General features: G+C 48.3%; 1 protein-coding gene across 5 annotated transcripts in view; it reads left to right on the plus strand.

Annotated features, from left to right (window-relative positions):
- The window catches only part of ptprn2 (protein tyrosine phosphatase receptor type N2), a 115,907-nt gene that overhangs the window by 85,408 nt on the left and 11,563 nt on the right, over positions 1-18,936 (plus strand). For all 5 annotated transcript variants that reach the window (XM_076047469.1, XM_076047466.1, XM_076047465.1 and 2 more), the window contains exons 14-21: positions 668-815; positions 2,666-2,739; positions 6,618-6,695; positions 10,653-10,772; positions 10,854-11,020; positions 13,291-13,344; positions 14,689-14,753; positions 16,728-16,801. In XM_076047469.1, coding sequence (XP_075903584.1) covers positions 668-815; positions 2,666-2,739; positions 6,618-6,695; positions 10,653-10,772; positions 10,854-11,020; positions 13,291-13,344; positions 14,689-14,753; positions 16,728-16,801 — 780 coding nt within the window. The remainder of the gene's footprint in view (positions 1-667; positions 816-2,665; positions 2,740-6,617; positions 6,696-10,652; positions 10,773-10,853; positions 11,021-13,290; positions 13,345-14,688; positions 14,754-16,727; positions 16,802-18,936) is intronic.

The following is an 18,936-nucleotide window of genomic DNA, read 5'->3' on the forward strand; positions in this document are numbered from 1 at the left end:
GGTGGAGGAGGCGCGCACACGTATGAGGCTCCTCCCCCACCCCCCACCTCCTGCTCTTTCCTCTATCTTTGTCTCCTGCGAATTCAATTTTGTCGTCTCCAAGTGACGGCTTAAATACAGACAATCTTATCAGCGGCCGTGCAAGCAGTGAGCGCCGTGATTGAAACACCCCTCAAGTATTTCCAATGCAGACAAACCTTGCAGCAGCCTTAATGTGTGTGTGTGTGTGTGTGTGTGTGTGTGTGTGTGTGTGTGTGTGTGTGTGTGTGTGTGTGTGTGTGTGTGTGTGTGTGGTGTAGCATACGTGCCTCTTTGTGTGTGTGTGCATTTTTCTCTCACTCAAACACACACACACACACACACAAAAGGCGGAAACATTACTGCCTCCACCTGCTACACAAAGTCTTGAGTGACGCCCAGTCATGGCTTTAATGGAGAGATGTGGTTGCACAGGTGTGTGTGTGTGTGTGTGTGTGTGTGTGTGTGTGTGTGTGTGTGTGTGTGTGTGTGTGTGTGTGTGTGTGTGTGTGTGTGTGTCTTACTGAACTAAACCAGCCTTACAAACGACTCAAACCTCAGCTGCACAATTCAGCCTTCAGGCTCCCTGTTTGGAATTTTCACCGAGTGGTCCACCCGCTCTCTCTCTCACTGTTTTCTTACCCCGCAGTCGTACATGGAGGACCACTTGAAGAACAAGAACCGTCTGGAGCGCGAGTGGGAGGCCCTGTGCTCCTATCAGGCCGAGCCCAGCGCCAGCTGTGTGGGACGGGGAGAGCAGAATACCAAGAGGAACCGCTCGGACGCCGTGGTGGCATGTGAGTCCAGGCAGTTCAGGCAGCTGGTCCTCCGTGTCCGGGCCGCCAAGTCGGCCACTTGTAACAGCAGAACAATCACTATTCGCTGATGGAACGTGATCATAACTAGAACTTTGGATGGAGTATGAGTGGATAGTGGGCTCCACTATGTGACCTGAGCCTACAGATCTCAGAGTCCTACTGGGTTTATATTCCATTGGCATTTCATGTATGTATTTTGGACCAGAGACAGGACAAGACTATCAACTTTAATGCAATTGAAGCCACCCACATTAATAGACTCTATCACAAGGATTGAATAGCAGGAATCACTGTCAAAATAAGCTGCAGGTTTTTAATCCAAGAGTTCCAGGGAACTGGTTGTTCTCAGCTCTTCATGTCAGGCCAGGTGATGAATTAAAAAGGCAGAATATTGCATTCATCGCATTCAATAATCTGCACAAAGTCACGAGTGATGGAAAGTTAGAGGTAATCCGACAAGCTGTTTGTTGGCTGGCAGACCCAGACCCAGTCACGTTGTCACCGAAGCCATCATCAGATAATCTTTTTTCCTTTTCGCCCGATAAATTGGACAGCAATTCAATTTTGAAGCCTTATTAACTGAGGCACCCGCAGAAACAATATTCGTTAAAAACAGAACAACAGCATTTGCTTGTGTGAGCCGTGCCTCTTATTAATGTGACTGTTCGCCTCACAGATAAAAAAAAAACAACACGCAGAGGACCGTGATCCTCCAGCTTGTATCCAGGCTCATTTTGGGGGTGGGGGTGGAGGGAGGGTGGTGCTGGTTTTGCCGCTCATAAAAATTCTCCTTCTTTAGCCTGTTGGAGCGACACAGCGAGGGTTTTTATTTGCTTTTGTTTTTGTTTTTTTGTTAGCAGACAGAAATGAGACACCCTTGTGCAAAACAAAGCCAATAGAGGGAGATGAATTGTTTCTCCCTCTGGAAAAGGGAGGGGCCTAATTGAGTTTTGCCTCGGTGGCTTTGCGAGGGGAAAAAAACAAATCTGTAAATTAAGGGTGGTAGGGAAAAAGTAGCGGAGTGAGAAGAGGGGACTGGAGACGAGGAGAAGTACAAATAAATGAGATGGTGGCGTTTTGGCAAAAAAGGATAATTGCGGCCGAGTAATCACCTCATTTCCTCTATCAGCTGCGGACTGCGAGCGCTGGAGAGTCATGAGAACGGCCTGCGTGCGGCCGGGTCTCTTGGAACTCCTCCCCCGTCCAGTGCGATGGGCGTGGCCTCAGAGGGCGAGCCTGCACTGTTGCCTTCATACTGGCAGGCGACACAAACAGAACCTCGGCTGCTTCCCTTTGCATGTCTCATTTTAAAAGCATGTTATCATTTTTAAAAGCCATTATCTTGAAAACTACTCCGTCCATCTCAGTGTAGTTGAACAGTTTAGGTGTTGAACGTCATAAGTTTATTTTGGGACCGATTTCACAAGTGTTCACATGATGATGATGTCATTGTCAATGGTGTCAATGGTGTCAAATTTTTTGGGACACCCTGTATATTTGTATTTTTTAAACGAATGTTGTTGTTTTTTGTTTTTGGCAACAAACATGAGGTGAAGCGCTTCAGGGTTTCTCACCTGGTGCTGAAAAAAGATCAATAGATCAAGGCCTTGCATTTTCACTTGTTTAACTCGACACTCGCAGAACTGATTCAGACTTGTTGCAGCATCGATTCCTGAAGTAGGGGGAGGCGACTCTGGACGTCGGAGTGGCGTGCACGTGCGCGATGAAAGTGCAGAAAGAGGCGGCAAAGTTCTCTGTTGTTACTATTTAGGATGTGGCGAACTGTGGGGCCGGCGCGCTGGCTGATGAATTATGCATCTCCGTTTCAGACGATCATTCCAGGATCGCCTTGAAAGCGGAGAACAACCACGGCAACTCCGATTACATCAACGCAAGTCCAATCGTGAGTATTGTCTAATCTTGTCTCTCTCTATTTTTTTTGCTTTGTTTTCTTCTCCACACTGCGGCGAGCACCACTTGTGCTGTGTTGTCTCCGACGACTTTTTATTTTCTCCCGGCGGCAGGCACCTGTTGGTGGTCGGTGACGACTTTGAAATTCAACGCACAAGAAAAAAAGAAAAGAAAAGAACTTCGGGAGCTCTTGTCATTGATTTGAGAGCGTTGCGAGCGGAGGGGGAGCAGGACAAAAACGGCGGCTCGCTCTTCGTGCTGGGAGCTTTAGTCGATTCCTGCTGAATCACTTTGCTGCTTTCACTGCTTTCAAAATGGCTGCTCCCTGGTGCAGGTGCTGGAGAGGGTGCAGGGAGGTGGTGAGGGGAGGGGACGGGGGAGAGAGGAGGAGGGAGGCCTTCTTTTCTTCAGCGACAAAAAGAAATTATTTCTGACTAAACAAATGCAACACCCTGAAATCCAGAAAGGCCTGAGTGTTACAGAAGGCTATGGTCTTTTTTTTTTGGTTATGTTTTTAAATATATATCCACCCCCACCCTCCCTACCACCTCCCCGCAAAAACCGTTGCCAGTCATGATTTCCCCCGAGGCTGCCAGGAGAGGGGGAAAAAAAAGAAGGATTCCATCAAAGGGGAAACAGGAAGCTATGCATTTCAAATACAGTGCCAAATTTTCAGAGGAAATAGATGAGGGGCCACGTAGAAGTGCACTAAAAGCCCATTACTCCCCAGAAACAAACAGTGGCTGCAGCTCGTTCCTCTATTTATACCTCCATTTTCTCCCCGGCGACATGTTCATAACGGCCGCGTTTTGTTTTTCGCCGTCGTCGTGCGGCTCGATCAGATGTGCGGCGTGAAAGATAATCAGCCGCGGAAGGCGGCGAGTGGGGGAAAGAAAACATAAAAATAAAAAGGCAGAGGGCTGCCTTTGATAAGCGAATGAAAGTTGGTGTTTTGGTGCGGCGGCGAGTCACGCAGGCGGATGTTGGGGGGACGGGTGGAAGTGGCGGCGGATGCGGCAGCGGCGCGTGGATGAAAAGGACAGTAATTACGCCACAAAAGGGACCCCCGGCTGAGCCCAGCAAAACTCTGATAATTATGTCTGTCAATGTGGCTTCTTCCTCCTCATTAGCTCCAGGGCAGCGGCCCTACCAGTAAATAATCTGTCGCTCCTTTATGGGAGTCCGGGGGTCAGCGAGGCCCAGGGAGGAGGCGGCTGTGGCGTCCTGCAAAAAAAAAAAAAAATATATATATATATATATATAAAACAGGGCCGGGGCCGCAAACGACGGCGACGACGAAGCGGCGAGCTGCATCATTAGCCGGCGGAATGTTTTGAAGGAATGCGGCGGCGGAAGCTCAGAAGCCTCGCAAAGTTTCACCAGTCTCCGCTTCTCCCGTCTGCCACCTGTCCAGCCTGCAGTGTACAAAAAAATAAAGCAAAGGTACAACAACAGAAAAAGACACAGGTGCTGCGGCAAGGTGTCTGTCCACAGTTAAGACCCACGTAATTACACAGGCCCCTTTTTTTTACTTTACAACCACCCACCCCCACCCCCGCCCCTCCTCCAAAAAATTCACTTTTCCTTCCTTTATTTGGCTGTAGTCTATTTTCCTTCCACAATGGGTTGGGGTTGGGGGAGGAGGCCGGGGAGGGACGGGAGGAGGGCAGCTAGAAAGCAGGGCTACTCTTTCATGTTTGCGCTTTAGTATTCATGCAGGGCTGTCAACACGCAGCTAGAGCATGTCTGTGTCCTTGAGATTGGCGGAGAAAAAAAGCAGAGTGGCAGCACTAGCATTCGGCACCACCCTTTCATTTCAGTCGGGGAGGGCTCCTTTCTTTCTTTCTTCCGTCCTTTCTTCCTTTAAACAAACCTCTGAGAGGAATTTCAACCAGTGAGGATGAAGGGGGACTAGATTGAACAATACGCCAAAGCTTAATTGAAGCGGAGCAGCGGGTAATGAACGCAGCCATTTCCTACACCTCCTTTTTTCTTGAGGCGACAAAAAACGAAGACGTAGTTTTTCCCGCCGTGTGTACATTCACCTTTATCTCCTGCTACCAGCGAGCGGTTTAAGCGCGTGCAGGTGTCTGACAACGAATGAATCTGCATGAATAAATGTTATTCTGATAAATGCTGCAAGAATTCTGAAAGATTCATCATCCCAGATAACAGAAAAAGCTGATAATAACCGGCAGTAAGATGCTTTAAGATGAGCAAAATGGTCTTTCAGCACTGGGCTTAATTCTAATGACGTTAGAAATGTAGATTAAACTGACAAAGTAATTTTTCAGTGAATACATTTTTTTTTTTTCAATATACATTTTGTGTTTGGATTTATCCCAGCCTTTCACAGCATTTAAAAAGTAATCCCACTTTTGAGCTCATTAGAGAGAAAAGCATAGTGGTGATTTTTAAAGCCGCGAAGACGTCCTGCATAATTGAGGTCCGTGAACTTGACAAAGTGATTCAAAGGAAACTAAAAACCGTTCGTGGCAAACAAAAAAAGAGAGAAAAAAAAAGCATGTTTGCCATCCTTGACAAGTTGTTCTAAGGCATAAAAAAAACAAGTCTGAGTTGAATGAAAAATCCATTAAGTCTGACCCGGTGGCACGCTGGATGTTGGGCTACCACTCAGGCATGTGCTGCGCAGAGGTTCCATCTGCACTGCTTGATGGAGACAGACATTTCCTTTATGTGGGACTGCATTTGGCGGGTGGACCATAAATAATATAGAAATACGGCCCCCCTTTCTGCTGCCACATCCATCATTTTAATGCCAAATACACATCCAGAATGCAGTGATACATATCCACCTGTTCCTTTTTCCAGCTTGGAGGGGGAAAAAAAATCAACGCCTTCCCACTGATGCATTTTCGCACTCCAGGGGAGGGAAAGTGCATAAAAATTCCATTGGATAAAATGTGATCATTGATTTTGTGTTGGGGGGCGGGTGACCGGGTCAACACCTACTCAATCATATCCCAATCACATCCCTCACGCCGAGCCCCGCCGCCGTGTCATTATGTCTCCCCCTCACATCAGCCGCCCGCAGGCTTTCACGTCCCCGCCGCAATATCACCTCTAATTCAGAAACATGTCAGCGCTTGGCAGAAGCAGGGAGCTGAGAGCCATTTCATGAGGTCTTTGAGGCGGAGACGTGGCAGCGGAGTGAAGCGAAAATTTAAGGTGGTTAAAGGAAGTGAGAATCAACGTGTTAAGGCCGTTTTTAAAAAAGGGTGGTATTTGAAAGACAGTATTAAGTTGAGGCTGCAGAGTTACCATGTGTTGGCAAAATATTTTTCCAGTGTTTTTTTTTTTTTCACCTTGACATGTTTCACCAACAGGCTCCCTGGAAATGACGAAAGTCCATCATTTACACCTGATTTTGTTTCCTTGGCAACATGTTTCATATTAGCAGAGAGCCAAAAGGAAGTGAATTTTTGCAAACGGAGGTCTAAATATGCTGTTAAGACTTTGAATCATGGCTGCTGATCTGTGGCTAGAATGAAATGTAAAGCAGTTAAAAATTAAAGTGCATTTATTTTTCTTTATAAAGAAAAACAACATTCTGCCCACAAAACCACAGAGAACTTGTACCAGGATTCCGGTCATGCTCAGATCATCCTATTATCTTCACTTTCATTTTCTAAGGAGGCACGTAGGCCATGCCTGAGATAATCTGGAACTGAGGTGATGATGTTGTTGTTGCTGCTCACAGTTTAGTCAGCGCAGGAGCGGCGAGTGCAGACAGAGGCTGCCTCGGCCCCGCAGGCTTTTGATGGAAGCCCTCTTTTTCCTTTTGCACAGTCGGAGTCGCCACCCAAACACTGTGTCACACACTGTTCTCTCTCTCTGTCTGTCTCCCAGATGGACCATGACCCTCGCAACCCTACTTACATCTCCTCGCAGGGCCCGCTTCCCACCACCGTGGCAGACTTCTGGCAGGTAATACTCAACTCCAGTCACTCTGCTCTCGCATCCTTCACCGGGGTTGTGGTTTTTTTGTCCATTTTCTTCCTTTTGGCCTCGCAGAGACGACAGCTCACAAAACCTCAGACATCGGACATCAGAGCTGCACTGACTCTTGACATTTTTTGTGTGATGCCTCTCGGGCCAAGAGGAGAGTGATTGGTGGATTACGCTTCTTTCTCTTCATACCAACTACTTGAGTAAAAGTAGTAATCCACCACAATATTTGGGATGATAAAAATTCATTTTATTTGTTTATAAGGAATTTCAAACATTGGAGGACTCTTTAAAAGATAAAGGGTCAACTATATAACAGGTGAAATGGAAACCTGAGATCTGAATGGATGAATGAATGACTTTATTTTGGTTACAACAAAGCAGAAATAAAAAAGGAAAGGTTTAACATAAAAGATCACACTTCACATATGTAACCAAAGAAGTAGCTTATTTCTGCCTATCCTGTGCCATCCATAAACTTAAGTGATCACGGATAACCCAGAATATTTATAATTAGGAAAAATATGAATTTGAATTACACTGACATTCATCTTTTTAAATTCTCATTTACATTCAGTTTGCCATATAGTCTTTCATTGTTTTATGCTTTAAACTCTTTCTAAATTCCAAAAGAGAATTACGCAGTTTGAGTCCATCATTGAGTCCATTCCATTATTTCACTCCCAACACTGACACACATCTGTATTTCACGTTCGTTTTTCTGATCTGAGCGTGTGGGGAGGAGTCCAAAGGTGAACGAAGGGGCAAAGAAACAAACAAAAAAAAAAACCTGAATGTCATCATCAGTGCGGCATCACACCAGGAGTCTATGGGGAGTTGAGGGTGGTGGAGCACAGAAGATGAAGATACAATCATCAATAACGGGAAGTAACTGAAGAGTGCATGAGAGTCTGCGAGGCAAAACGCGAGGCGCTAACAAACCGCTTGGCGCCGCTCAAACGCTGAGCACTCAACCTCGGTCGGCGCGTAAACAGGGCGGCCGAGCGGAGCGGTAAACACAGCATCAGCGACTTCCTGTTTGCGCACGACAACAGGAAGGAGCCGTGTTTGCAAACAGGTGGGATGGAACCGTTCGCTCAGGTGTGACGTGAAGTTCATTTCAAACTCGCTGATGTGGATTTTTAGGGAAAGCCGCTCGCTTCTGAAATGAGAGGCAGAGCGTCCTGGTGACGCTAATGGAGCATCTTTCAACGGCTTAATGCGGGCCAATCATGTGGCCCAGTCTGAACAGAGCCACATCCCATTTGGACACTTGCTAAAAACAATGTGGACAGTCAGCCCTGAAAATCGGATTTGAATCAGATTCACCTGCAGTCTGAACGCAGCCTTTTGTGCAAATAAACAACAGCAAACCCCACCTCATGTTGTTTTGCTCCTCCCCCGACATGACTCTGCACCCCACAGGGGGTCCGCCCCAGCCCCCCCACTTTGAGAAACTGTCATCAGCCACTGGGCGTCGGGAGGCGGGGCCTCGTCAGTAAATGATGCAGGCTTTTGCCAAATGGCGTTTTTATGTGTTAATCGGACGGCGCTGTAGTCATCAGTGGGCCCATCGCCTCCATATGGTGCAGGAGGCGTGCTGGCCATGACCGGGATGTCGAGGCGTGAAGCATAAATCCAGGCCGACCAGCTGGCCGCGCACGCCGCCGATGTTGAAGGCAGTTTTTTTTTTTGTTATTGTTTTTTTTTTTGCTCCTCTGTTCCGTGCAAACAGGGAGAGAGGAGCTGAAAAAAAGACAACGTACCCTTTTGTCTGCGCCCGTAAGCTGCCTTTGAACGCCCCGAAAAAAAGCAAACAAGTCTGACAAAAATGTGAAAAAAAGAACAGGGTGGTGTTTGTAGCACTGTGGCGTAATTGACTGCTTTGGCCCAAACAGAAATCAAGGGAGCTCCCTTTGTTTCATTTCTCAATTTGAAAGAAGCGCAAATGGAAAAAAAAAGAAAAAGGCAGAGCCGAAGATAATTATCGCTCCGCCGCTCTCTGCTCGTTTTGTCTGTTTGTTTTGTTTATTTGTCTGCCAGATTTTTTGGGGGGCGGGGCACCAGGTGAAAACACACGTATCCATTATCTCATTAAATGGCTGCTGTTTAGCCGTGAAGTTCGACTCCCGACTCCCTCTCTCCCCCTCCTACCTCCCAATTATTGCATAAAGTAATGGAAAATTAGACACAGTTTTGACTGACACAGTGATCCGGCGGCCCCTCTGCTCCGCTCGGGGAAAACGAGGAGTAGCCGTTCGTTATTCGGCACCAAGGAGGAAAAAAACCTGGGGCTTGTGGTCGAGAGAGAGAGAGTGAGAGAGAGAGAGAGAGAGAGAGAGACGCACACTCTTTCCTCCCCATTAAAAGTAAACAAACAGGGGTGGTGGTGGTGGTGGAGGTGGTGGAGGGAGGGGGACGCTGCCACTCTCATGCAAATGGGCCATGCAGGAGGCAAATCTTTTCTGCTGCGTCCTCCTATCTAATCCACAGCAGCCCCAGGCTGCGCTCTGAATGGCTGCACGCCTCTAATCCTCCACTCCTCGTTCCTCCATCCCGTCATCCTTCACTCCACTCCTCCCCACCCGCTCCATCGCCGGCTATTACCTTAGCCCCGGCCTCTGCCTGCCTTCTCCCCTCTTGCCTCCCCCCGGAATATATAATATGCAGTCGGGTCCATAAATATTGGGACATTGATACAATTCTCATCTTTTTGGCTCTAAACACCTCCACAATGGACTTGGAATGAAACAAACACGGTGTGCTTTAACTGCAGACTCTCAGCTTTAATTTGAGGGTATTTACATCCAAATCAGGTGAGCAGTGTAGCAATTACAACAGTTTGTATGTGTGCCTCACATTTTTTTAAGGGACCAAAAGTAATGGGACAAATTGACAATCATAAATCAAACTTTCACTTTTTAATACTTGGTTGCAAATCCTTTGCAGTCAATTACAGCCTGAAGTCTGGAACGCATAGACAGCACCAGACGCTGGGTTTCATCCCTGGGGATGCTCTGCCAGGCCTCTACTGGTCCCTTAAAAAGTGGGATGAGAGTTGCGTCGATGTCCCAGTATTTATGGACCTGACTGTATATAAATATTTATATAATGATTCCAACAGTTCTCATAAAAAAAAAAAACTTCTCACATCGTTTGCTTTTTTCTTTTCTTTCTTTTATAATAATGTAAAGTAGGTCCTCTGTTTTTTTAGTTTTTTGTTAGTTTTGTTTCCTGCAGAAATCATTCATCAGTGACGGAGCCCCAATAGATGACGGCTGATTTCTGAGCTGCTTATTGGAAACGTCGGGGGGGCGGTCTCGCTGTCTCTCGCCTCCCTTCCCAAATATTTGCCAAGAAACATTTGGGGCTAAATAGATAATATTCCGTCACATTACGGCCCCGTCTAATCTCATCACGTCCCAGCACCGCCTGCGCCTAATGTGTCCACTGGGCCGGATCGCACAAGCTTGTGATTAGTGTATAGCCGAGGCCATTGTGTTTTTATTGCAATCATAAAAGTCGTGTTTCCTCCTCATTTTTCCTAATGGCTGCCGTGGGCCTTTGTTTTTTGGGGTTGTTTTTTTTCTCCTCCTCCTCCCTCACCCTCCCAAGGATGTTTTAGATTGAGATAAGATGCTTGACGTCTGGGATGATGTCGCCTCCTGCGACTCCCCACCACCTTGTCAAACTTTGACGAGTGACTTTTGTTGCCAACTTTGCCAGGTTAATACCCACAGGGCTGCAACCAAATGCTGATAGATGGATGGATGGATGGATGGATGGATGGATAGATGTACTTAAATCAATCTGTGTACAACAAACAACCAAAGCAGATGTGCGCTATCTGTCACACGGTGTGGACAAGTTAAAGAGTTATAGAGGCTAATTGTAAAGGAGATTTTTTTTTTTTTTTTCTTCCTTTTCACCGTCTAGATGGTGTGGGAGAGCGGCTGTGTCGTCGTCGTCATGTTGACCCCGCTCTCTGAAAACGGGGTGAAGCAGTGTCATCACTACTGGCCTGACGAGGGATCTGACGTCTACCACATCTATGAGGTACGGAGAGAGCGGGAGGCCGGGCTGAGTGTGCTCAGAGTTGAAGCCCAGGTGATGATGAATTTGCTCGCCACGTTCCAGGTCAACTTGGTGTCGGAGCACATCTGGTGCGAGGACTTCCTGGTGCGCAGCTTCTACCTGAAGAACCTGCAGACCAACGAGACGCGCACCGTCACCCAGTTCCACTTCCTGTCCTGGATGGACCGCGGCATTCCCAGCTCCGCTCGGACTCTGCTGGACTTCCGCAGGTGAGGGCGAGGACGAGCCGCTGGAGGATTCGGGCGGAAGAGTTTTACACCTTTAAGAGGCAGTCGTCATATCCCAAGCTCGTTCCTAATCACCCGTCTCTTATTGTGGACTCTGCCGGCGCCTCCCTGGTCCTTCTCCTCTTGCCCCTCTTGCCCCTCTTGCCTTCACGGTGTCCTCCAGAACGCCTCTTCTAATAAGGACTGTGTTTCTGTGCTCTCCCTTTCATCCTGGGTCTGTTCCCCTCACCTCCCTCCAGCACGTGTGATCCAGCAAATTAACAGCCCCGCACTGCCTGGCTTGGCTTTGGAAGAAAAAGAGGGGAACCTGGAGAGAGGCAAAAAAGGAAAGGAAAGAAAAAAAAAACAGGGAAAAAACACGTAATTCAAACAGCCAATTAAATGAGAGCTGTCTGACTAAAATCACAGGAGAGTGGAGGAAGCTCGTGAGTGAATAACCTCACTCTGTTCTCCATATAATGCGTTCTGGCAGCAGAGCAGCGATAGATCCTGTGGGAGAATGGGGACGGATGGGAGAAGCCCTCCAAATGAGAATAGATGCATCTGATTTGTGGATGGAAGTCCGTCCCTCCGGTTGGCGATGCAAATGAGAGGGGATGAGCAGCGTTATCATGTCATCCCTCCCTCAGAGTCGCTGCTGCTGCGCTCTCTCTCTCTCTCTCTCGCTCTCTCTCGCTCTCTCGCTCTCTCTTTTATTTTTTAAATTAATCTGCTTGTAGCTCGCTGTCACTTCAGTTTACGTGCAGCGGCTTCGGGCAGGTTTGTGTTTCCACCCGGCAGGAATTTCTCTCTCTTCAGCAGCCTCGTTAGCGACGCCGCAAGCTCATTTGGGCAGCCAAGGGCTCCCTGGTCGGGGTCGCTCTGAGGCGCACGCTCGCAGTTTTCACGGTTTCGGCGCCACTCTTGCGGTTGCCAGTGTCATTTTTGTGATGTTGCAGCTAGTAATATGAGCCCAGTTGCATAGTCACAAAAGTGATCATTGGAAACTGTGTCTCCTCAGCCAGGCCTGTGCACAAACTGTCTGTCTGTCCGTCACTTCCTGTCCGCCCTCCCGCCCTCTCAGTGCTCCTTCCTCCTCCGGCTTGCATGGAAACTCCAGATGCGTCTGCGTGCACCGCAAAAAAACAAACAAAGATAACCTCCTCTCACCTTTTCAGTATGCACACGGCACCGTTGCGAAATGAAAATGTCGAGCGTGAAATGTGCGAGAGCGTCAGTTCAGGTTTATAAAGCCTCAGTTTTGCAAAAGAACAGTCGTGGGTTCAGCGCTATTATATTTAGCTGTGTCTGTGACATTTATTTACTTGAAAACAACAAGACCTCAGTCACTGGAGCTCCATAGAGTGCCAAAAAAAAAAAAGAGGTTGAAAAAAAAAACCCTCAAAGCTCGCACTGACATCAAATAGAGCCGTCGACGCTTTGAAGTGCGAGCACACGTGGGAAATGCAGTTCGCGGTTGTGGTTCTCAAGGTATAAATACATCAGAAACTAGCAAATACAACATAAAGAATAGAGAAGCAGCCTCTGACACATCAGAAAAGGCCGCGGAAAGAAAGAATCTATATTTAAGAAGGCAACATTTGGCAAGATACGAGCGGCTGTAAAATCTTTTATTTCGCGATGGTATTTAGAAATAGAATATAAAATGGAGAGAGATGCCTCGCCCGTCTTATCACAGCACATCCACACGCGGCAGTTTCCGCTCTAAACGCTCACGTTAAAAAGCACCTGGACGGTTTGAGCTCACACCAAGATCAGATGAAAGTCACAGATGTATTTTTGTGTCACTGGCGAAAGGTAACGGGGGGGGGTGGAGGAGAGGGAAAAGAACGAGGCGAGCTCTCAAATGTAGTCAGTTTCCATGGCAACAGCCGGGTGTGAATAGCCTGGTTGGCCTTCGGTGCGCCGGTGGTGTGTAACACTCATAATTGGCCGGGGTTAATGCGTAGGCAGCCGGCAATCACAACATGGCACCGGCGCGCATCCGTCAAGCCCACACGTCCCAATAACGCGGCTGGAAGCGATGCTCAGTTTTGCTTGGAGGAGTCGCGACGCGCGTCTCCTCCTCTGCCGCGCTGTCCTTGGAGTGACTGATGGACGCAACCGCTGTCTTTAATTCATTCTGATTTTTTGGGGTATTTTTTTCCCTCATTTGTTTCCTGCGACGCTTCTCGCGCCCGACTTTGCAATAACGTCCAATTTTCTCTTCTTCTTCTTCTTCTTCCTCTTCTTCTTCTTTGTTTTTATTGCAGAAAGGTTAACAAGTGCTACAGGGGTCGATCTTGCCCGATAATCGTTCACTGCAGGTAAGTACACACACACACACACACACACACACACACACACACCCTTCGGCAGCGTTAATATGGGACGGGGATTATTCTCGGCAGCCAGCATGTCGGTGGAGGCCCTGGCTGTTTATTTTAAAAACCCTCTTCAGTCCATTTAGCGCACGCGGCTCCACTGGAGCTGCTGTTTATTCCGCTGTGGGCTCGTCGGCCGCTGAGGCCTGACTTTCCCATTTCCCATTTGGTGGGACGTAGTTAACTGGCTGCTGATTGGCCTGTGTTGGAGGCGCAGGTATCTGTCTGTTCCCACCACTTTTAATAGTTACATCCTGGTGAGTCGTGCGTGTCGGGGCCCAGGCGGCCGGCCACTCCTCCCCTCCTCCTCTTCCTCTTCTTCATCGTCCTCATCCTCCTTGTACTCCTCCTTCCCCCTTCATCCTCCTCCTCCTTCTTCTCCCCCCTTCACCTCCTCCTCCTCCTTTTCCTCCATCTCTCCACTTTCTACTTCTCCTCCTCCTCCACCGGCCCCTCCTCCTCCTTCTCTTACTCCTTCTCCTCTTTTTCCTCCTCCCTCCTCCCTCCTCCTCCTCCTCCTCCTCTCTGAGGGAGCCCGAGTGTCTTGCGGTGGATTAATGAAGCAGCGGCGCTCGGGCCCCGGCTCTGCTGTTTTATTGGCCTGGCCTTTATTAGAGAGATGTGCACGCCTTGTTTGCAATTAACATGCAGAGCGGCTGAATGGCCGGCGGGCACAAAGGAAGGGCTTCTATTTTTTTTTTTATATAAGACTATCTCTGGAGTAATGGCAAAGCAAAGGCCCTCCAAAAGCTGTTCCTGGAACCGCCCCTGGCCTCTCAACCTCTTCTCTGCTCCTGAGGTGCATTCATTTAGAAGCCTTTGTCTCCCCCCCCCCCACCACCACCACCCCATCTCCTCCCCCAAGTGCCTCAGAAACCGTTGCCCCCTTCTCCCCCCAATAGAGCGACGAGTCTCCAGACCACACATGCACTCGCGTGCAAAGGTCTGAGACGGACGCGGCGATGGGGACGTCACATAAACAGGTTGTTTTTTCTTAAATCATGAATATTGAACATGATGATCGATCCACCCACCCATCCCTCCCCCACGACTGTAAGTTGATGTGTAATATCAGCTCTGCAGCGCACCAAGGCAGCGCCTCCTTCCCCGGGTTTAAATACACTCCTCGTTCTCCCTCCCAGTAGATGTAAATGAGCAATTTGTTTCTGTGTAAGAGAAAACACTCAGAGATTAAAGCTTCACTCTGCCACCTTAATGATCTCCCTCCCTCCCCTCCCCTCTCTCCCCCCTCCTCCTCCACCTCATCGTCTCTCTCTGACTCTGCAGCGACGGAGCTGGCAGGAGTGGGACTTACATCCTGATTGACATGGTCCTCAATAAGATGGCAAAAGGTAACGATCAATGGCTTCTCTTTCACTCAGCCCGCCCGCCCGCCCGCCCGCGTTCAAGTGTTGCCCCGGCAACGCCCGAGCCTCTCTCTTTTATTTTTTTTTCCCCCCGCCGCCGCCGCTGCCGAGGGGTCTCGGGGATGCATTAGAGGGTGACTTTCCCGGGGCCTGAAGAGGCAGCGAAGACAGGGGCTGCGCACGGAGCGAGTGGAGGGAGCGGAACAAAGAGGAGGCCGAGAGAAGGAGAATGAAAGCGCATCAGTAATTATCTGTTTAGGCCGCCGCCGCCACACTGGCCTGCGGCCGCAGCTGCAACATGAATTTAGATAGCGCATGAATGGAAATTGGAATGTTTAAAGGCAAAAGACACCCCGACAAAAATCTGAGTTTGGACTGGTCGCTCCAGTGGTTTTAATCGATATTCAATATTTAATAGGAACAACCGGCGCACTTTAAAATTATTTTTCACCTTCATCACAGGAGCTTCTGATGTGAGATGAAAGCATCCTGGTTTGATGAGACACATGAGCACAACTCCGATCGGACCCAGTGCAGAAATTATTCTGTCAGGTTGACACCTCGCCAAGAAAATCCAAATAAGCGTCGCTCTAAGCCCTGTTGATTTGCGTAAAAACATGTTTTTTTAAAATGCAGGGTTACGCTGACACGATGTAACCAATTATTCCCCCCCAAAAAAATGGGGGGAATAATGTGCGGGGGGGAAGGAACACCCCCCCCCCCTCGCACATTTAAAAGTCTGCATCCTTTGTGGCGCTGGAGCTGCCTCGCATCACAATTAAAGCTCAACCTGCCCTCTGACCTTCGCCCTCTGACCCTTGACCTTTGCCCTCTGACCCTTACTCTCGCTCTCAGCGCAGCCCGGTGCGTTACGGGCCCGGCGGAGCAGGCCAGGTGGACGGCCACCTTAGATGGGGGAGGGGTGGGAGGGGCAGGTGGGGGGGCGGGGGGGGGGGTTCAGTTGCCTGTAAAACAGGAACGAGAACTGGAACTGTCACACAATGGCCACCGTGGTCGATGGAGATGAAAGGTGCCACCAGTTCTCTCTTTTTTTAACCTTTTGTTTGCTGCCACCGCTTCCAGTGTATGAAGAAGTAAAAAAAAAATTTAAAAAAATGAACGTAATCTTGCTCTTCAAAGGTTTTTTTTCTCTCTCTCTCTCTCGCTCCCTTTCTCCCTGTAGCCCCTCTTCAGCTTTACTTTGGAATCCAGCCCTACTCAGACATGAAAGTCTGAGTCGGTGCTCTGGAGCACTTTGGACGCTAAGTCCAGCTGCATTAAATCCCCCTTTTACACTCTCACAATCGCACATACATTCTCGCTTGCGCCCCCCCCCCCCCCCGTGCCCTTTTCTTCCTTTTCTTCGCCTTTTCCGTGAGAGAAAGAGAGACAGAGACAGACAGACAGACAGAGGGAGAAAGTGGAAAAAAAATCTTGAGAGTCTGGCGTTTGCTGCCTCCGTTGGTTTCAGGCGGGCTCCTTGAGATCCAGAGATCTGAAAGTGGAAATCAGATTTCCAGATCAACATCAGACAACAGATTTAACTCGACGGCGGCAGCTGACCGCTGAGGAAAGCAGGCAACTGTTGCATCAGCTCGTCAGCAGCAGCCTGCAAATCACTATCAAGGGGGATTTGCTTACTTGACAGTCAGAGATAGTCACATTTTCTTGTCATTATTATTTTATTGTTATTATTTAAAAAAAAAAAAAAAAAAACAAGATTCAATCCAGCAAAGCTCCTGCCGACACCCCCCCGCCCCTCAATAAATATCCTCCTCCTGCATATTTTATCGGGAAAACAGTGTGTGGCTCCCGTCCAAGTCTTTCCAGGGATGAATGTAATAATTTTCAATGGCGGTGCTGCTCCAAAGGGAGCCGCGGCGTCGAGGAGAGATTGACAGATGTGAGCTGGATTACTCGGGCCGCTTTGAACTCGCTCCAATTTTCGCTCTGTTGCAGGTGCTAAAGAGATTGATATTGCCGCTACCCTGGAGCACTTGAGAGACCAGAGAGCTGGCATGGTCCAGACAAAGGTAAGGTCCCCCGGCTTTCAGATGGAGAGGGTGGGGGGAGGGGGGAGGGGGGGACAGGAGGAGCTCCACTCAATCAAACACACGATTGTCGACCTCACGCGCGCACAATCACAATCGGGAGGGGGGGGGGGGGGGGGGGGGGGCAGTGGTGTGATCGATTCGGAGCCTCAGGATGTGACAAATAAGTAGCGTCTTGCAGGATAAATGAGACTTTGTGAAGTCTTTAGTTTTGCTTCAGTTCTTTTTTACAAATGCAAGAGTGGCGGAGGAAAGATGTGCATCACAAATGCCTTCAATTCTAGATGGCTGATAAAAGGCAGCGGCCGACTCTCACACATCCGAACATAAAACACCCTTTAAATCACATTTTGAAAGGGAAAAGTGAACATTGTCATGAAAAGATCAACAACACACACAGAGTTTCAGCAATCCAATGCAAAAACTGAAGCTAACACAAATACATTTTCTGGCGCTAAAGAAAAGGCCAACTCTGAAACACATCAGAACATAAAACATCCTTTAAATCACATTTTTAAATGGAAAAGTGAACATTGTGTCACACAAAAACATACCGATACGTACCTTTGCTTATTTTTTAGCGGTTGTACGGTAATTGGGAACCTTTTCTAGTGGTTCTACTGCGCATACCTGCGTGTCACTTACTTAGACTAGACCACTGATTCACATTCATCCTTGCAGCGTAATGATGTAGAGTCTTTGTTTTTTTTTGTTGTTGTTTTTTTCAACATTTAAGTCTCAGCAGGGCCGCCGTCACCTCAAAGCGCGTTCCGAACAACGTATTCCCTGCGTGCCTCCCCTCCACACGCCTCTTTTATTTCTTCCTCCCTGTTAGCCGGGAATAATAAAAAAAAAAAATATATATATATATATATATAATAAACCTCGGGCGGTCGGTGGGCGGCAATATTTACGGACGCCGCCTGCTAACAGACTCCCGCGTTTTCTGTCTGCCGCATTAATGGCGCTTTAATGGCCCCGGCTCTGCGCAGGAACTCTCAGCGTTCCTCGACGTGGCAGAGTGAAATTATATCAGAGTTTTCCATTCATTTGGGGGCCTCTGTGCTGCCTCTGCGCAGGAATAAGACTGTAATGATGTGCAAAATTTTGCCAAATTGAACACCCAATTACCCTCTATTTCCCCCCTCACACCCCAACGCTGCCACTCCTTATTTATTAGGGCTGAGACCGCAAAAAGAAACCTAATTTCCTCACATATATACATTTTTATTTCTTGTTACGGCTCCTGACAGATGTGAGCCGTGCAGTAATTACAGCACGAAGGAGGGGGGTGGGGGGTTGTACCTCTCACTTGCCACCATCACCACCACCTGCCTGCTCTCACCTTCCAGGCGGAGATTTATCTCCCCCCGGTGGCAGTGCACTGAACTGCAGCTGTACCTGGAACAACCAGGGGGCGCAGGAGGAGGAGCGGTAGAATAAATATAGACGAGTGGACTTGCATGTTTGTTTGTTGTGTATTTTTCCAAGCTCCAGCGCTGCATCGGAGCACGTCAATACACACACACACACACACAAACACTTATATATATATTTATATATCCACATCTGTCTGGCCACAGCTACTTCAAAAAAAACAGCACATAGTTTCAGCAATCCGGTGCAAAAATTGTTACAAAGACTAATCAGTTTTCTATATAGATAGATATATAGATATCACCAACATTAATCATATATATGTAATATAGAGAGATAGATGGATACTGTAGATGTTGATGTATATTTAATCACCTTAACCTTAATCATATAAAGCTTAATAAAGCTTAATGACTGCACCTAATCTAAGGTGCAGAGTGAGTGGCTTGGCCACCAGTGGCTCCTCTGAATCAATGGCTCCTCCCCTCAGGCTGCCCCAGACTGAGGCAGCAGACTGATGGTGTGTTGACGCATCTGAAGGCGGCTCCACCTCCAAACTCCTGCAGACTCTCTCAGTTTCAGACTCTCTTCCTCTGTTGAGAGAGAGAAGACCCCTAGAGGCTGGAGGGGAGGGGGTATAAAAAAAACACCCCAGCAGGTCCGGTGGGCGCAAACATCAATCAGCTCCCTTTTTGTGCTCCTGCGGGACCTTGAGTGAGTGAGTGAGTGAGTCAGACGCA

The sequence above is a fragment of the Nelusetta ayraudi genome, unplaced genomic scaffold (genome assembly GCF_046127955.1).
Source record: "Nelusetta ayraudi isolate G7.1 ecotype Tasmania unplaced genomic scaffold, CSIRO-AGI_Nayr_v1 ptg000094l, whole genome shotgun sequence".
Lineage (NCBI taxonomy): Eukaryota > Metazoa > Chordata > Actinopteri > Tetraodontiformes > Monacanthidae > Nelusetta > Nelusetta ayraudi.